General features: G+C 36.1%; 1 protein-coding gene across 1 annotated transcript; it reads left to right on the top strand.

Moving 5' to 3' along the window:
- On the top strand, positions 5,426–18,999 carry LOC109831575 (2,3-bisphosphoglycerate-independent phosphoglycerate mutase). The gene is made up of 10 exons (XM_020398921.1): positions 5,426–5,531; positions 5,668–5,843; positions 6,484–6,611; positions 10,983–11,133; positions 11,211–11,414; positions 11,892–12,316; positions 13,739–13,931; positions 13,998–14,093; positions 15,366–15,521; positions 18,542–18,999. The coding sequence occupies exons 2-10, from the start codon at positions 5,682–5,684 to the stop codon at positions 18,704–18,706; spliced, it is 1,680 nt and encodes a 559-aa protein (XP_020254510.1). The 5' UTR covers positions 5,426–5,531; positions 5,668–5,681; the 3' UTR covers positions 18,707–18,999.

Consider the following 19,959-nt stretch of genomic DNA (forward strand, 5'->3'; position numbering starts at 1 on the left):
GATATTTATAAACAGGGTTTTAAAATCAAAAAATCAACTTTCAAAACCTGTATTTTAGCATGTATCAGTTCACGGTTGACCACCACGGTCGACCGTCGAGAGTTCAGAAACTCAGTATGATTTTTTATGGCTCGCGGTCGACCGTGGCTCATCCAGAGAGTTTCGCGGTCGACCGCCGCGGACGATCGTCTGTTGTTCTGAGCTGTAGTTTTGCTGTTTTGTTGCTCGCGATTGACCGCCGAACTGTCAGATCAGTCCAACGGCTAGTTTCTGAGCTGTTTTCTCTTGGGCTTTTTTCAATAACAAGAGAGTGTTTTTAAAACAAGTTTAAAGAGTTTTAAACAAGGGTTTAAGTTTGGTTTAAGTTTGTTTAAGAAGCTTTTAAGCATTTGGAAGTTTGAGTTTGTAAAATCAATTTCACAAGAGCTTGAGGAGATCATCTATTGGTGTTTGGGCATCTAACTATTCTCCCTCTAGCTCTTGATCTAGTGAGAAGTTTTCTAAACTCTATTTCTAGCTTTACATCTATTTATTTGATTATCATTTTATTAAGGCTAATGTTCATATTGAGTTTAGTTGATTTGATTTCACTCATTATTTACACACACCCACTTGAGCTTATTGTATTTGCATACATTGTATATTTGGGTTGGTAAGAGTTGTAACAATTGAGTGTGAGCTTTCATTGTGTTCTCATCCATATTAGAGAATAATCATTTATTGTAATTATGCTTATTGTGAGATTCACTTTGTAATACACTTGTACAAGATTATTGTATTTGCATACATTGTATATTTGGGTTGGTAAGAGTTGTAACAATTGAGTGTGAGCTTTCATTGTGTTCTCATCCATATTAGAGAATAATCATTTATTGTAATTATGCTTATTGTGAGATTCACTTTGTAATACACTTGTACACCGAGAGAAGTGCGTGGCGAGAGTCGGGGATCATCCCAAGAGGAGTGGCGTCGGTTGACGAACCTAGGGAGAGGTTGTATCCGAGCACTTGAGGGAGACACGTCTAGTTCAACACTTGAGAGGGTGGTATTTATAATATCTCATTGCTAGGATATATTCATTTGTTCATATTGCTTATTCTTGCTTGTAACATATTGTATATCTATCTTGCAAGAATAATTTATTAATTAGTTTTAATTGGCATAAAATTAGATTAGATTAGCATAAGATCCTAATCACCCCCCTCTAGGGTCTAACAACGCTTTGGATGTGAAGTTAACCTATACAACAAACTCGTAACCTTAACAATTAAACACGTAATCTTAACAATTAAACCTGTAACCTTAACAATCTCCCAATACAAATAAAAATAATTAGTTTCCTCATCAATAACGAAAATAATAAAATAACAATCCCCATTAATTATTTCAACTATCATCACAGCAACATCATGATAGAGAGAGAGAGAGAGAGAGAGAGAGAGAGGATCTATAACCTTAACAATTGACTCGTTGTAGGCATATAAAATTGCTTATAGGTCCCCTAGCATAGCTCGGCACGAACCGACAAACCAACGAGGCGACGAGATCGACGAATCGCATCAAGCGACGGAATGCATCCATACACGTGCGGGATCAAGCCAAGGGTTCGAAGAGTCAACGAGTCATCCAACCAAAGGCATACTCGGACGAATGACGATCGAATCAAGATCGGTTTCGGACTCCAACTCAGAAGCGGATTTACTGCCTAATCGGGATCCGGATTTACTGCCAAATAAGGTCAACGAATCAAGTCTGGATAAATCAACCACAGAACCAAATCACAGATAGAACCAAGGCGGAAAACACCAAACCCACCACCTAGAGGGGCTCGGCCGAAGCCGAGCCAACTTCAGGTGGCTCGGCCCAAGCCGAGCCACCTCAGGGTGGCTCGGCCCAGAGCCGAGCCACCCTGAGGTGGCCGGCCCAGATCTGTGCCTAGGCACAGATCTGAGTGCCTATAAATAGGCTAGGCCTTGGTTCATTTTTGAGGTTGGAAATTTTGGAGAGGCGAAGCCCTGCTGGATTGGAGACTCAGAACTTAACAAGATTCAAGCTTTGGGACTTCAAGGATTTGCACATCCAGATCTGGTGCTCGACGATCATCAACGCCAAATAAGGCAGGAGTTCGAGAGGACCGGATCTCAGATCTACGCATACGTACTCCGGATCTAAGCTTGGTCTTAGATCCCGAGACTTGGACGATTGTTTCCTTGGTGAAACAATCCTCCCCGGCTATTATTTCCTTGGTGAAATAATACCCGTTGTACTGCGTAGATCCGACCGGATCTAGATCGCGCGGTGGTCCACGGCAAACAACCCCGGCGCAGGCAAAGAACCCACAAAGCGAGCGACCGCAAAACAGGAGCTCGTGATTCGTTCGACAAACAAGGAAACAAAGTTGTATTTTTCATTTCTTTTCAATTTGATTTAGTTGTAACCGGATCTTATAAAAAGACCGGATCTTTGTAATCGTAAACTATTACAAGAGTGTACAATGGAATCATTAATGAAGAAAGCAACGAATTTCCACGCGAACATCAACGCCGGTCAACGCGTAACCCTAGGTCAACGCCAGTCAACGCGTTGCAACCAAAGTCAACGTTTGACGATTCGAAACCCTAAGGATCAACGCCGGTCAACGCGTAACCCTAGGTCAACGCCAGTCAACGCGTTGCAACACAAGTCAACGTTTGACGATTCAAAACCCTAAGGGTCAACGCCGGTCAACGCGTAACCCTAGTTCAACGCCAGTCAACGCGTTACAACCAAAGTCAACGTTTGACGATTCGAAACCCTAAGGGTCAACGTCGGTCGACGTGTAACCCTAGGTCAACGCCAGTCAACGCGTTGCAACGCAAGTCAACGTTTGACGATTCAAAACCCTAGGGTCAACGCCGGTCAACGCGTAACCCTAGGTCAACGCCAGTCAACGCGTTGCAACAAAAAGTCAACACACGATGATCCGAAACCCTAAGTCAACACAATGTGACGGAGGTAGTTCAAAGTCAACTCAATGACACGAGCCAAACTCAATTCATCAGCTGCAGACTCGAGACTCCGACGACGGACAAGCGATAAACGCAGCGCCGGAAGAACTTCGGCTATTCGTCAAAGCATCGAATAGACCGAAAATCGAAGGAGCCAAAAGTTGAAGCTAACTACAGGTCCTTACGCCGACTGAAGGCTAGACCAATCACATCCAAAGTATTCCAGCCTCTTCTATAAAAGAAACGAGTCCGGAACGCTTTGGAGGGGGTATCTGTAGGCATCGAAAATTGCCTATAGGTCTCCACGAACGGTTCAATGTTAAAGAACGATAATGAACGTCACTATCTGATCCACAGGAGTTCAATTGACATCGATGAATGATTGAAGTGAATCGACGAACTACATGAGCTGATAGGATTTCGGAACAACGAAGACCCGGGCCAACCAGGAACCCGGCGATGTTCACAAAAAGGACAACGCCCTTCGAGCCTCGTTCATTCTACAGATAATCCAACCATTGGAGCAGATAGAACTCTTCGTCAAGCTTCCAACGCACTTGGAATCACTCAAATCCGAGTTCGGACGAAGAATTTACGGCGAAAACAATCAAACATACGCAACGGATCGTCTCAGGAATTCCAAAACACCCCTAGGGGTGTCTCGGAAATTCCGAGACACCCCTGGGGTGTCTCGGAAAATCCGAGACACCCCTAGGGTGTCCTGGAAAATCCGAGACACCCCTGGGGTGTCTCACAAAATCCGAGACACCCCTGGGGTGTCCTGGAAAATCCGAGACACCCCTGGGGTGTCTTGTATTCTTTTACCCTATAAATATTATTAACGTCAAAGATTAAAGTTTCTAAATTAAAATCAATTAATGCTAAGGTATAATATTATAGTGTTTTATCATTTCTATGGATTTAAACATCTATCAATTAATGTTACGAATGTATTTTGGCTACCCCAACTTATTACTAAAATTATATGAAATTACTTTAATTTATATAGTGCCGATAATTTTTAATTTATAATATTTTTAAAAATTTTATCCATTAACCGGATGTTTTTAATCAATTCTTATTGTTTTTGTTTACCAGTATCAACTTAGACTATTCTTAGATGCTGAAAATGGATAGTAAATCCCTAAATTAGAAATTTTAATATATATATATATATGAAAAATACCAAACAATTATACTTTTCTTTGCCAAGTTTTAAAATTTTAGCCCATTTTTGTGGTTTTGAACTTTGAGGGTGTGATTTATAATTTTTAAAATTTTAAAAGAGTTTTTTAAAAAAATTACTTTTAAGTTTGGTAGTTGTAAATTCTATGTTTCATGTGTTGGTGGTAATTTTTTAAATGTTAGTATATTTCTTGTAACTCTAAAATTTTGAGGGTTTCTTTTGCAATTATTAAAACTATAGATTAATTTTAAAAAATATTAAATTTCAGCGGTCTACCAATCGACGAATTTGATGTGTGCTTGTTAAAAATTTTGAAAATTTAGAGTTTTTTTTACTATTTTTAAAATTTGAAGGAGTTTATAAAAAATTTTGAGGTTAATTTTGGCAATTTTTAATTTTTTAGGTGTCTAAGGGTAATATCTTGAACTCATCTTATTTTATTTACAAATTTTAGAATTTTAGGGTGGCTTTTTCTAATTTGAACTTTTGAAGGTGTTTCTATAATTTTTGAGATATTGAGGGTGTTAATTAAAAAAATTTAAATTTAAATGTCAAACTTTTTAGGTGTATCATGGTAATCTCTTGAATTCATTTGTGTTGTTTGTAAGTTTTAAAATTTTAGAATTTTAATGTGCTTGTCTGTAATTTAAACTTTTGAGGGTGTTTCTATAAATTTTGAGACATTGAGGTGTTAATTGTAAATTTTAAATTCTTTGCAAACTGATGTTAATTTTTTAATTTCATGTTTTTTATTTTAAGTTTTGAGACATTTTGGATGAGTTTTATAATTTTGAACTTTTTAGGGTCTTTTTTGCAATTTTAAAATTTTTTATGGTTTTTTTGCAATACTTCATGTATTATAATATGTTATCTACTTGTAATTTCTTTATCTTAACAAACTAATATTATTTTTATGTTTTATGTATTTTATTAATATTAGTTTTTTTAAATTGTTAAGCTAAATATGGTTCACATAGGATTAGGATAAGATATGATTATGATTATGATAGATTAAGATATAAATAAAATATTCAAAATAGTGAAGGGTAATATTGACCATTGAAAATTAGAATTTGATTATAGATAAGGTAGTTCAAACTATAAATGGGTATATTTGTCTAAAAAAGATTTTCTGAACTCGTGCTTTTAAAGGGAGTATGATATGATATGATATGATATGATATATTGGTGTAACAATTTAAAAGTAACAATTTAAAAGAATTATAGCAATTAAAAAAGGGGATTATAGAAGCGATAGAAAAAAGGGAAGGCCGGCGCACGCTACTATATATATATATCCGGAGATCCTCTAATTCGAAGAAACCCTAACCCACCTAGAAATTCCCAATTCCAAAAAAGTAATCGTTCCTCCGATCTCTCCTGTTGATCATCGATATTTACTACTAGATCATATCAGATCTCTGATATAGTTCTTTTTCGTATGGTTATTTTATCTCTGATGCTGTTCTTTTTCGCTTTTTGGTTTTTTGCTAGAGATTTAGAGGAAAATGGGGAGCTCAGATTTCTCATGGAAGCTTGCCGATCATCCTAAGCTTCCAAAGGGGAAGACGGTGGCCGTTGTTGTTTTGGATGGATGGGGCGAGGCTAATCCTGATAAGTATAACTGTGTTCATGTTGCCGAGACGCCAACTATGGATTCGCTCAAAAATGTATCCTTGATTTAGATTAAGCTCATCATTTTGATGTTTCGATCCTTTATTTTCTGTAACAATCTGTCTTCTCATTTTCTTTATAAGATTGATAGTCTAACTAGATTTGTTACTGTAACTAGATTTGTTATATATAAACTGAATCCTTAGTTATAAGTGTAATACTACCTTGTCTTTAAGTTATTAGAATGAATTATGAAATTATATTTACATGGGTCTTGATTCTGTGGAACGCTTTTGACTATCTTATCTTTACTATTTATTCTATTTGACTAATATAATATTTTCGTACTAATTGTTATTTCTTTTTTTAAATTAAAATGACCATATGGATATGCAACCTACACATCAGTTACAGGCTTAAACCAACTTCACGAACTTGGTGAGAATTTCTAGGTTTTTTTGTAGTGAACAAGAGAAACTTGACACCTTGCGTTACTTTGTTCCCCTTTGAGATAAGCTAGATCAGTTTAATCTCCATGTTGGTTCTTTGTCTCTTTGGCTGAAATTGAATTGAGCTACTCACATGAAAATGTGGATTTGTCACTGTTATGTTTGTGTTGATTGCTTTATTTCACTTAATGATTTATTTGTGCATGCATATCCAATGTTAATAGATCTCTTTATTTTCTCTCTAAAGGGAGCTCCTGAAAAATGGAGATTGGTAAAAGCTCATGGCACAGCAGTAGGACTTCCTACCGAGGATGACATGGGGAATAGTGAAGTAGGTCACAATGCATTGGGTGCTGGCCGGATATACGCTCAAGGGTAATTTACCTAACAATATGTTAATTGCTTGAATAATTCATGTTTTATGCATTGTTTTAGATATCCCTGACATTGCTCGATATATCGCCCGATATATCCTTTTACAAGGCTTGCCGCAACCGATATGGGCTCTAAATATCTGTTACCACTTTTTAGCTATTTTGGGTTATATACCCCCCGATATGGCCGATATATCAGCCGATATATATCCTTTTATATGACTTGTTGCAAAACAAAATACCATGTTTGGCAATTTTTGGTTGTGATATCATGAGTATCCCATTATATCAAATGTCATTTTATCTTAAAAAATCAAACGAAACGTTGATTTGTATTTTTGTTTGTTTTATAAGGTTGATTAGTGATCCTAACCTATGAAGCACGGACACGCATAACATGAAGCCGTGTCGTGTCGTGTCCGTGTCGGACACACGTGTCGAACACACGTATCCTATGTATTTTTTAGGATTTGCCTCGTGTCGGCTTGTCGGATGGCCGTGTCGGATCCGTGTCCGTGCTACATAGATCCTAACCATATATTATTTATATTTTGTATGCTTAGATTTTATTAAATATACTGAGATTACATTTTAGTGCATGATAGTATATATGCAAACATTCGTTATGACATTCCGATCTTTATCACATATCCTCGATATTTCGCTGATATCCGCAATCTGACATGAATTTTGGCCGTCCAATATATTTCCGATATCCGATGTTTAAAACCTTGGTTTTATGTTGCTTTATCTAGAAAGCATAGATATGATGGACCTATTTCTCGCTAATAAACGTAGAGTATTTTATTCTCTTTGGGTTCCAACCTAGATCAATGGCGACCGTAGGACACATCACCTATCCCATGATTGGTCCCATGAACGTGGGTCCAAAATTAATTTCTCATAAGTATATTACATTAGTCCCTATATGTGGGTAATTTCAGGAGTTCTGTTTGGGCTTTTATGAACTTTGTCATATGTCACTATGTAAATATGTCTAATACCTTTCTCCAAATTTCAAACATTTGTCATATTTCTCTCTATGATTTAATAATGTTTTAAATAAACTATGGTTGCGTTTGGGATCTTGGATTTAGGCCTAGATTTGAAATCCAAGATAGAACAATTCCAAATCTCTTGTTTGGGTTCTCATTTTAGGCTTGAATTTAAATCATATGAGTTGTATAGTTGGATTTAAAGCCTAAAATCGTGGATTTGAAATTTTACCCTAACCCCTATAATTTGTAAAATCCTGATCCCCTTCCTACGATCGATCTGTATCTCGTCGAAACACGCTCTCTCCCTCCCAACTCTAGCTTCGACTGATTGGCCAACCCCAGCCATGCCTCACCTCGCCTTGAACTCCTCCCCCTCCTCCTAACCCTAGCTCCGAGGGGTTGCCGTCCTCAGCCAGCGCCTCGCTTTCTCATCGCCAGAGATCTATTTTCGATGCCTCCCTCATCTCTGGCCAATCGCCGCCCTAGCCAACAACAATCTCTTGATCACAATCTCAACCTAATTGCTTCAACTTTGACAAGAAGTCTGCACTAGGGGGTTGCACCCTAGATCTTCTATCAATCCTCGAGAACCTTAGAATAGAGAGCTAGGTGGTTGCCAATGTGCATTGATTATGTTGATTTGGAATTTTGAAGAAGTGTTGGTTTTTAATATGGAGTATTATATTTTTGCCAAGATTGGAAGTTTTTAGTGGTTTAATTTTGAAAGGTGCAATTTTGGTTGAATTGATTATGCACATTATTGTTCAATGAAAAGATTCAATGGAAAATTATAGTTTTACACCTGTGTGGGTTGAGTTTGTGCTTAAATTTAGCATGATATATATATCTTGTTTGATTATTTAGTGGGTTAGAATTTTATCGATGTAGAATCATCTTTTCTCTTGACATTTTTCAGTTATTATACCATATTAATCTTTATGAAACCTTTTTGACTTTGTTCGTGTTTGTAATTGAAAAACCAAGGTGCTCTCAATGTTTTTGTATCTATTGAAAACAAAGCAGTTTGTTTTTGTATGTGCTCCCAGATAATATTCTTTTTCGTTGTGCTTATTTTGATTACAAACTAACAGATTTGAAATGTAAGACTTAAAATCCTTTCATTTAACAAAGTATCCAAACATGTGATTTGTGAAAACCATGAATTTCAAATCTTAGGTTTGGAATCTATTGATTTGAATGATACATGAGAAATCCAGATTTCATTTCCCAAAAGCACACTAAATGTCAGGGAAAATGGAGCTTATTGCTATTGTCCAAAATCCTAAAAGAATTGATGCTCTAAAGGGTTTTCCATCTTCCTCATGGAAAATAGTTCACTATTGTGGTCAGCTTATTTCCACTCTTATCTCTTTGCACATATTTGGGAATTATTTATATTGCCTTTAACCAGAGATATATTTGATTTCCTTGTTGTTTATGTACATATCTTTAATAATTACTTAGATTGGTGTTTTTACTAGTTTTCTATTAACTTTATGATGATACAATAGTGATGTTAGTATCTTGTAAATCTTGAATGATTATAAAAAAACATAGTCATAATGGTATCTTTTTTTCCAATATATTTCCTAACATAGTCATAATGGTATTTTTTTTTCCAATATATTTCCTAACTTATGATCTTGCAATTTCTATTATATATGTGAGCCTTTTTATGTAGATGATATTTAGCTATACATAATTAGCAAACTAATATCTGCTTTTTTAGCATCAAACAAGCAAAATTGACCTGTGCAATGTTGCACAATTCGTGTGATAAAAGCCGAAAAAATAAGGGTAAATACTTTGTTTAAAAATACTCATTCTACTTCACCACAGAGAACACAAATATAGGACATTATAACAAAATATGGTAACTTTCACAGTGTACCAAACTGCTAACATAGGAAGTGGATTTAAAAGTAATTCATTAGAGTATTTTTGGTGTAAAACATTATCTTGGACATGGGTGGATTAAAAAATAAATGAGGTTAAAACTTTGGGTATGGGAAAAACATTCTTATGGAATTCGGTGCGCTTAAAGTAAATTGGGTAGTTTTTTGAAACCAATGTTGTGGTTGAGTCGGTTTAAAAATAAGTGGGAATTTTTAGGTCTATAGGTGAAAATTCCCTACATACTCAAATTATTGGGTCTACTGTTTATGCCCCCCCGGCTACCTTTTGGAATTTGATTAAAAATATATGGGCAAAACTTTGGATTTAAAGGCAAAAAATATTACTTTGGAAGTGGGTGGGTTTAAAAATATTGTGGATAGAACTTTGTTCATTGGTTATATGTTTCCTGTTCTTTGTTTTTTTACTTCCATGGATCTAACTCATTCATTCCTAGTCTTTTTACTTAATTAACAAAGTGAAAAATTATGGTTTATTTAATTATGGAAGATGTTATACTTTAACAAATATTCCCCTTTGCTTTTTTAAGCTAATGTAGCTACTTATGGAATATTATAGTTGCTTACAGAAAGGAGGTCCTTATATGTTACAACCATCTTCCTAATAATATATGCTCTAACTTAATTAAAGTATAATTAGTATATTCTTTTTTTCTTGTGCTACAATGTTACAGTAAGCTAGGTGCCAAGCCGGCGCCTAGAGCCTAGGCACCCAATCGGCTGCTTACGCAGGGCCTAGGCCAATTTCTGTTTTTTTAAATGGAAGTGGGGGAGATATTGTTGAAGGTTCGGGGAGGTGGAGGTGATTGGAGTTAGCAGGAGGCCTGGGTGGTAGTTGGAGGCGGCAACAAAGGAAGTCAGACCATGACCTAAGCTTTGCAGTCCGCATGACAACCCATGCTTTCCTAGGCGCTCTTAAGACTAGACAGCCAGCCTAAGCACCGCCTAGACCTAGGCGGGAGCCTAGACCGCTTTTTAAAACTCTTCATTTGATTTTGTGAAATCAACAGTAAGACACCAAATGAGCTCATGACATAATGCCATATGTTTTATTCCTAATTTTCTGTACATTATGTTTATGCCAATGTTGTCTTCATGTCATCACTTGGTCAGTTACTAGAGCGTTGTTTCGTTGATTTACTATTAGTTCGTGTACGACTAGAGTAAATAGGCTACCACACTTGATGGTTATAAATAAGTACACTTCTGAAAAGGAACAATATACAGTAGTGTTCTATAAATAGGTACACTTTTGAAAAGGAACAATATACAGTAGCATTATATGAAAGAACAGCGACTGAAGACTATCCTGTTGACAAGATTATGGAGCTTTAAATGACCAGGCTTTCTTGTGATATAGATCGATTGAGTATTTGTCATTATGATTGCCAAGATATTAATCCACTTTGTTATATCATCTGTTATTGCCCCACACTGAACTAAGTGCTCTTTACATTACAGAGCTAAGCTAGTTGATCTGGCTCTTGCCTCCGGGAAGATATATGATGGAGAAGGCTTTAAGTACATTAAGGAATGCTTTGATCATGGTACTCTACATCTTATAGGTTTACTGAGTGATGGAGGTGTGCACTCTCGACTTGATCAGTTACAGGTACTTGCATGATATTTTCTGTTGTCTTTATTACAGTCCTTAATGTTCTATATTAATGACCCACTTCTTACTCACAGTTGTTGCTGAAAGGTGCTGCTGAGCGAGGTGCCAAAAGGATCCGAGTGCATATCCTTACTGATGGTCGTGATGTTTTGGATGGTTCAAGTGTAGGCTTCGTGGAAACACTTGAAAATGATCTCCTGCAGTTGCGAGAGAAAGGTGTCGATGCGCAAATTGCCTCTGGTGGTGGACGGATGTATGTCACCATGGATCGCTATGAGGTATTGATGTTATTCCCCTGTACAAAATCGTCTGTATGTGGTCTTTTATGATTCTGTTAAATGCATTTAGATTTTTTTCAGAATGATACTTTGTCATGATTTATCGAAACATATTAAACATTTCAAGAAATAAAGTTAATATTCTCTTTAAGCTCAGTGTTTAAAAGAACTTGAAACACCTTTACTGTAATCTGGGAAGTACTTTTTTCTTCCTATATGAGAAAGCTTTTCCTATACGAGACAACTTTTCTTCATCTTTTATCGTGGGTCATGTCTTTTTGGGACTGCCTTTAGTTCTTTCTATATTATCTTTGACTTTAAAGTGTTTGCCAGGTAAATCTCCATAGTTTATACTACAAATGTATCAAATGAGCTAGTATGTATTTTTTGTAAATGGATACTGCTGCTCAGAGAAATCTGGGTAACTTCTTATTTAATGACTAGTAGCTTTCTTATTGCTGTATTTGATAATTGCAGAATGACTGGAGTGTTGTTAAGCGTGGTTGGGATGCCCAGGTTTTAGGTGAAGCACCTTACAAGTTCCATACTGCTGTAGAAGCTGTGAAAGAGCTGCGGAAGGAACCCAAGGCTAGTGATCAATACTTGCCCCCTTTCGTTATAGTTGATGAAAGTGGCAAATCAGTTGGACCTATAGTGGATGGTGATGCAGTGGTAACATTTAACTTCAGGGCAGATCGCATGGTTATGCTTTCTAAAGCGCTTGAATATGCAGATTTTGATAAGTTCGACAGAGTTTGTGTTCCAAAGATTAAATATGCTGGAATGCTTCAGTATGATGGTGAATTAAAGCTTCCAAGTCGCTATCTTGTTACTCCTCCAGAGATAGAGAGGACGTCGGGTGAATACTTGGTGAAAAATGGTGTCCGGACTTTTGCTTGCAGGTATAATAATACATGCAACACGAATTTACTTCCTGATGGATTTTGGTTGTTATTTTTGTTTTTTCTTTACAAATATTATTTTATTCTCAACTGCATAACTGTCATGTTTCTAATTTCTTTTCTTAGTATATGAGCTTGTGATGCTTTATGATTGGCGTGCCACTTAAGAGTTGAAGAATTCTATTTCATCATAATTTGTCTTACATATTAGTTGCGAAATATCATCATCATGAAATATGTAGCCAATCCATATAGATGCTTAATTCCACTTTGTTATAGGTGATTGGTAAATGGCCTTGTTTAATGTCTCAAGTAGGCAGTTAGGAACTGTAATTGATTAATGCTCTTAGATTTATTCTGTCTTTCGATATGATGTGCAATTTGGAGTTCTTTTTTTTATACATATTTTGACAATCTTTATGGTGATGTTTGCTTTTAAGACCTTCAGTTCTTGGTTATTAGTATGCAATATTTATATAAGTTAGATATTTATGGTGATGTTTGTTTTTTATATATTTTTCCTTTCTGTGGTATAATCGATTGTACAAGTTTGATATTTTAAGCCTACTTTTGAACCTAATTGCTAACTGACTGCCGCTGGCTTTAGAATCTTAAAGTAACCAAGCATGTATAATACTTTAATTGCCTGCTGTGTTGTCTAGCGAGGAAAAATGTTCTTGTGTTGCTGGTGTAGAAATCATAGTATGTGACTTTGAAACTAGTATTCTGTTACTCAATTGGCGTGTCAAGGATTAATAGGTGATCTGGAATTTTGCTATGTATTATTTGAGAGTACTGCTGACTGCATTTCAGTGGACGAATTTTCAAAACCAACCTATTTCCACATTTAATCCCCAAAAAGACCTGTTTTGAACTTATTTTCAAAAACCGACCTGGTTTCAGCCCTGATGTTAAAACCAGGTCGGTTTTTGAAATTTTTTTTTCCGAAACTTCACGGGAGTTCAACTCCCGTTCAACTCCCGTGAAGTTTTAGAAGCTTTTTCAAAAAAACCGACCTGGTTTCGGCGCCAAGGTTGAAACCAGGTCGGTTTTTGCAAATAAGTTCAAAACAGGTCGTTTTTTGGGATTAAATGTTCAAATAGGATGGTTTTGAAAATTTGTCCGCATTTCAGTATTTCTGATTCTGCTGTTTACATCACTTCACTAGACCGATTTTGATCATTTTTCATTTTATTTTATTTTCTTTCTTTTTAGTCGTGCTGTTTGTAATTTTGTTTTTATATCTACTGGTAGTACAGAACTGTTTAACACTTATACGTTAAGTATGTTTGTTGTTATTTGTTTTTGGTACAGTTTATTTAAGTGTCAGATTTCCACTTGAACTGTGTGGTTTGCTATTTTGTTTTTGTTGTTACTAGTAGAAGTGTAAAATTCAAAATTGATTCTTTGCAATTTTTCCAGTGAGACTGTCAAATTTGGTCATGTCACCTTTTTTTGGAATGGAAATCGCTCTGGATATTTTGATGCAAGCATGGAAGAATATGTTGAAATTCCAAGTGATCATGGAATCACATTCAATGTCCAGCCCAAGATGAAGGCTGTGGAAATTGCTGAGAAGGCAAGAGATGCTATCCTTAGCAGGAAGTTTGACCAGGTAGGAGTGTGTATGGGCATTAGGAGAAGCTCTTTTCAGGGTCATTTCTAAATTTAAAAATTTCAGGTCCGTGTTAACCTTCCTAATTCAGATATGGTGGGACATACTGGTGATATAGAGGCTACTGTTGTGGCTTGTAAAGCTGCTGATGAAGCAGTAAAGGTAATATCTCTAGTCAGGCTTTACATTTCTTTCTATTTCATGAACATGTCCATCGTGGTTGGTAGCGCATAACTTCTCAAGTTTTATTCATCTTAAATGTTGCGGAAAGGAGGAGCGTATTTGAAAAAGCTGCTAACCCTGTATTTTCATATGTGCATGGTATAGACTTCCACTTATGCTCATCTTTACAGTTTACTGAAGCTTTCCTCCATTAGTACATGAATATTGCTCAATCTTAAGCTTAAGTTCACCATTTCAGAGTGACATTTAATTTGGTTAATAAAGCTATCTGATCAGAAGTTTGTAGTCCCTTGGCATCTTTTCCTGTCATCTACACTTCTTGCAGAATGGGTTTATGCTTTTTCTTCTGAGAAAAACTAGGTCTGACATGCTTCATTAAATGACTTACAAATTCTGTGGCTATTTGTTGCTGATGGTCATATTTGATCTTTTAATGCCTCAATTCCTAAGAAAAGAGAGATATGATAAATAATCAAGTAGTCGCAAACCTGAAATTTCACAAACTCCAAGTTACCCCTTTTTTTTAGCTAATGTAAATTGCTGTTGGTGTTTTCACTTGAAGGCATGGAGAAATATTAAGAAAGGCATGGAGAAATATTAAGAATTTCTGGAAGTTGGCATTCTAGTATTTGATAAAGTTTGCATGTTGTTCTATCCACACTTAGCCGTCATGTGGGTGTTGGACACTGTTCTGTGATATCTAGATTTTTCTATTGAGTGCTACTACAACGACCCCAAAATAGAGGACCCTGAGTGGGACAGGTGAGGTGTCGTCTCCCTGGCCCGTGATGCACTGTTCATGAACAGTGCATCACTGGACAGGGAGGCGACACCTCACCTGTCCCACTCAGGGTCCCCTATTTTGGGGTCCCTGAGGCTTTTTTCTTTTCTATTTGAGGTGGTCTTTCTCCTTGGGATTGATTTGAATCTGACTCTATTGCTGCTTTTTCATCCATATAGTTACCACCATTTGTTTCTTACCACCATTTGGTTGCTATTTTTCTGTCAATGTCCTTAGCACAGTTCCCTTTTGTTTGTCATCTTTAGTTTATACACCAATAGAACCCAACAAGGATCTTTTGCTTCTTCAACAATTCGGAATTTATAATACTTAGTCTGTATATCTCTCAGAACAAGTATATGTGCATGCAAAAATTGTAATAAAATGTCTCATTGTGATGGACGCTGTTTTTCAACCTTAATTCTAATTTGAAGGTGTTTCTAAATCTTTAGAATATTTGGTTATAACAGATGATCCTAGATGCTGTAGAACAAGTGGGTGGGATCTATGTCGTAACTGCTGATCATGGGAATGCTGAGGACATGGTGAAGAGAAACAAAACCGGCCAGCCACTGCTTGACAAAGCCGGGAACATTCAGATTCTTACTTCCCATACTCTTCAGCCAGTAAGTATATCAATATGGATATCACCAGCTAATATTATTTTTTATCGAACAGTTATTGCAGGCTTTTTTTAAGCATGTAGAACGGCATTTAGAAAAATGAATATAAGTTTCAAATTTTATACTACCAGGATACATGCATATGTTTGAATGTGTCATTTTCATGCCTTGTTTTCTATATTTTTTTTGTGAATCCACTATTTACGCATTCATTTCAGTCTCTGGGCTTAAATATTTGTTAAATGCATGAGAACTGTTGGCATGAGTCTGCGTATAAGTTTGCAATATATCTTATTCTCATTGGAAGTTAGTAAATTCCAGAGAAAATGCTGTTTAGTTTAGTTCACAATCTGGCTTTTCAGTAGGCCTCATGTTGTGTACGATTTTCATGGGAAGTTCTAAATTACTGTAGTTTACAAGTTATGCTGTTATCAACTTGTTAGTGATCCCACGCTTATAACCTAAGAAGCATGGAAATGGACAGAGACACAAGGCATTATAATTTCTTAGAGAGTAGGGCACTAGGATGCGGCTATATGTTGTTACTTGAATACAAATAAAGACTTTCAATTGTAGGTGTATCTTTTTTCTATAAATATATCTAAACTTATTATTGTTGTGTACAAGTCAATATTTGGTGCTTTTTTCTAGAGTGTTGATGGATAAATGAAATTAAATATATATCTCAAACATATGTGTAAATAAAGTTCATGACAAGTGTAAGATATGCATCCAAGAAATATCTGAGAAGTATCCTACATCAACACCATAGTGTTTTAATTGTGGACATGTCTGAGGAGTGTCCAAGAAAGTATCAGTTGTCAATGTGACACGGCATGACTCCTACTAAAAGTCTGTTCCAGCTAGTTTATATTTGGACAAGCTTAACCTTGTGCCACCTTTCCTAGAGGATATCTTTCCCACAGTTATTTTAACCCGCTGTAGTTTCTTGTTGGAAAGGTTTGAAGATGGATAATGAATGGTTCTAATAATAGTTATATAGTTTTGTTGAACGTAACATTTGGCTTGTTAGTGGCTTGTTTAGTTGTGTGTTAAGTCAAATCTTGAGTTCTTTTCCTCTGGCAAGAAGTCAACAAAAGAAGAAAATGACCTTGCTTCTTGTTTATTGACAAAGTAGCTGGCTAGGTTGGCCTCTGTAGATGGGATTAAGAATTGTATTAGAGCTTCCCGCATGCAAACAGGCAGTTCTCATCCATACACTGGGAAGGAAAAGTACCCATTCTGCCCCCTATTTTTTTCACATGTATGGATGAGAACTGCACACTCACATGAGGGCGGTTCAGACTTTATAGATGGTCGCTTAGTTGTGCTACAGATCTGTATTCTTTACAGGAAACAATCTACAGACCTGTATGCTTTATAGGAAACAATTTCATGTATATAAGTTAAAATTGCATGCTAGAATACCAGATGTAGACCAGGTTCTTCTTTATCTGTAATCCTCTTTTTTGCATTTTTTTTTGTATTTTTTTCTCAGTGATATCAGTCGCACTCAAATCCCTGAAATGATGTGATCTATTGATTAAGTTTTTTTGATGGATCCTCATGCTGATTACCAACATGGAGGAGTTCAAGCATTATTGTGTTGATTGGTTTTCTATTTTTCATTTATATATGATTGTAGTCTCTCTGTCTCTCATGTCAGGCACTAATGTGTCCTAGTGAGTGCGTAAACCTTTGTAATTCCTTGTAAGATAGTTTAAATCATTTAGAAAGAATTCAGATTAGAGATTGAGAGTTATAGTGTTGGCATTGTTTAGTGGCAGTAATTATATGATGGATTTCTAAGGCTTCACTGGTCTAATTGAGAAAGAAAGGTGACAAAAAAGAAAGGTGACAAAAAAATTGATCTGACTTAAAACCAATTTAAAAATTTTCTGGGTACATTTCGTGATGGCTTCTGTAAAAAATAGGAGGATGGCACATATTCAAGATTTGGGTATCTAAGCCGCTGGGCTTATGATTTGTTTGCATCTAAGTTTTATGGATATGAGTACGGGTGCAGGTACTATGCATGTATGGTTACAGGACAATGAATTTCTAAATATAGGGTACGTGGATACACAACTACACATCTATATATAATAATAATATAGATGATCAGTATTGTTTCTCATTTCACGTGCTATGAAATAAAATTCCTATTTACATTTATGTATTTATTTTCTTATATAGATCTTTAAGTTAGAAAATTGCTTATTTTTTAACTTGATATCCAAAAGACCCTTTATAATCATATTTCTGAGTTGGGTACGGCCTGAAATGAGCCCCATCTATGTCCAGTGAGTTTCAAGAATTGCACGTGTAGTGTAGGAAAAAAGTACATATTAGAGTAAGTGTATTCAAATGTCCAAGGAGTGTGCGCTGAAGTTTCGGGTATGGGGTACGACACTAGTATGGCTCCATATAGAAGTACCCACATGTTTGAGCGTTTAATCTATATGAAGGATCATTAATAGATGTAAACAAGTGAATAATAGTTGAAATTTGAAATATGGACAGGGAAAACTAACGTTTTCATATGCTTGGAGAAAATAATTTAGAGGGATGTAAATGGTTGTTAGTGAGAGGGTGCTGGCAAACTTTCATAGCAAGGACAAGTATGCTTCTTGAAAATCTGTCTCTGAGCTAGGATGGTAGGAAACTGTATCCCCGTGTTGGCGCTAATTGTGTTCCACGTGTGAAAGTGGTGTTTATTCCCCTTGTAAGTCTTGATACTTGAAATTGAAATGTGAGAAAGGTTGCTGATTTGATCTTGTAAAATTGGCCCCTATATTTTTGAAATTCTTCTCTAAAATCCCTCAATAGTTTTCTAGTTTTCCTTTTTCTGTTTTCTTTGCCTCGTGGAGTGGGAGTTCTTCTACGAGTGGGTTTTTCCTTTCATTCTTTCTTTGTTTGATTGCGGGGTGTGGTCAGGTGGTGTGAGATTTGTACAATTTTCTTATCCACTCTAGGTTCTTATGCAGTCTTTTAAATTTCTCATCGTGTCTAATTATTTTCAGGTCCCAATTGCTATTGGAGGCCCAGGGCTTGCACCAGGAGTCAGATTCCGCAATGATGTACCCGGCGGTGGTCTTGCCAATGTTGCTGCCACAGTTATGAATCTCCACGGTTTTGAGGCACCTAGTGATTACGAGACAACCCTCATTGAAGTTGTTGGTAACTGATTAAAAGGCTTGCTACAGTATAAAAGCAAGCAACTGTTATATCTTTTCGTAAGCAACTGTTATATCCTTTCGTAAGCAACTGTTATGTCTTTTCGGATTAAGGTCGGGATGGTTATAAATACCATTGGCTTAAATTCTCTGAGTGATGTCTGAATAATGATTCACTGGTAAGAAATCTCTCTTAAAATTTTAGGAGGGAATGAGAATTTTGGGAGATGTATTTTGTGATATTGTAAAATGCAAGGTCACACCCTGAACTACAACAAAGATTTATAAATATTGGTTTCGTGGTAGCAACGATCTATACAGAAGGCAAGTTCCGTTCACAAGTCAAACCTGACACTTCATATAACATAGCTATCTCAAAATATACATATACCAGCTTATGATAATAATTTGAAACAAATTGTATATATATAATCGTTATTTACATTCCATAGCCTTATTGTTATAGTTATTTCACAACACAAAACACTCTTTTGCAGAACATATCATCACAACTCCAGTGGTTTTATTATAAGCATTTGTTTATGATGCCCACAACCAAAATTCGGATTATTACATCGTTATCTCGGATCTGGAAAAAAAAAAAATTGGGGCAAGCTAAAGCTTAGTGAGAATATTTCCCACTAGAATTTCTAGATATCTAACAAATTAAAAATCATTTTTTTTACAAATAATGAATTATAAGTTTGTCGTAGGATATTAAAAAAATTGCAAGACATGATCCACAATATTGCACTGTTGTTATATTCAAGAAAGAAAGTGCAAGCTGATTATATCGTACGTATTCCAGAATCAAAATCTCTTTTAAAAACAAGTAGCTATTAAGGAAGAAAATAAATTATTAAACTTGGCAAAACCAAAATATTATTATTCTCTCAGAATCTCAAACCTCAATGGAACCTACATAAAATGCAAGAATCACCTCATAGGTTACACTAAGAGTAGTAATTATAGCCAGTAGCATGCATGGGAATGCCAAAAGCATCACATAACACAGTTTCCGGGAACATAATGCACTTAACTCTGCCATATGCTACCAACCACATCACAAACGCCCAAAAAGGGCCACATCACAAATGCCAAAAATGCCACATCACAAATACCCATAACGGGCCACATAAAGGTGCATTATAACCATATGCCAAGCACAAGCATATCAATCCGTAGTGGACTTTCTAAAGATTTTGAAAACATCAAGAACGCTTGTCAAATGACTTGACTTTGGAACCCCATCTCTTGTTACGTTA

Source organism: Asparagus officinalis, chromosome 2 (genome assembly GCF_001876935.1).
Source record: "Asparagus officinalis chromosome 2, Aspof.V1, whole genome shotgun sequence".
Lineage (NCBI taxonomy): Eukaryota > Viridiplantae > Streptophyta > Magnoliopsida > Asparagales > Asparagaceae > Asparagus > Asparagus officinalis.

Coding starts and splice junctions, on each gene's coding strand:
- LOC109831575 (XM_020398921.1), top strand. CDS start 5,682: ATGGGGAGCTCAGATTTCTCATGGAAGCTTGCCGATCATCCTAAGCTT. Junction 12,317..13,738: donor GTCCGGACTTTTGCTTGCAG/GTATAATAATAC, acceptor CAATTTTTCCAG/TGAGACTGTCAAATTTGGTC. Junction 14,094..15,365: donor CTGCTGATGAAGCAGTAAAG/GTAATATCTCTA, acceptor TGGTTATAACAG/ATGATCCTAGATGCTGTAGA.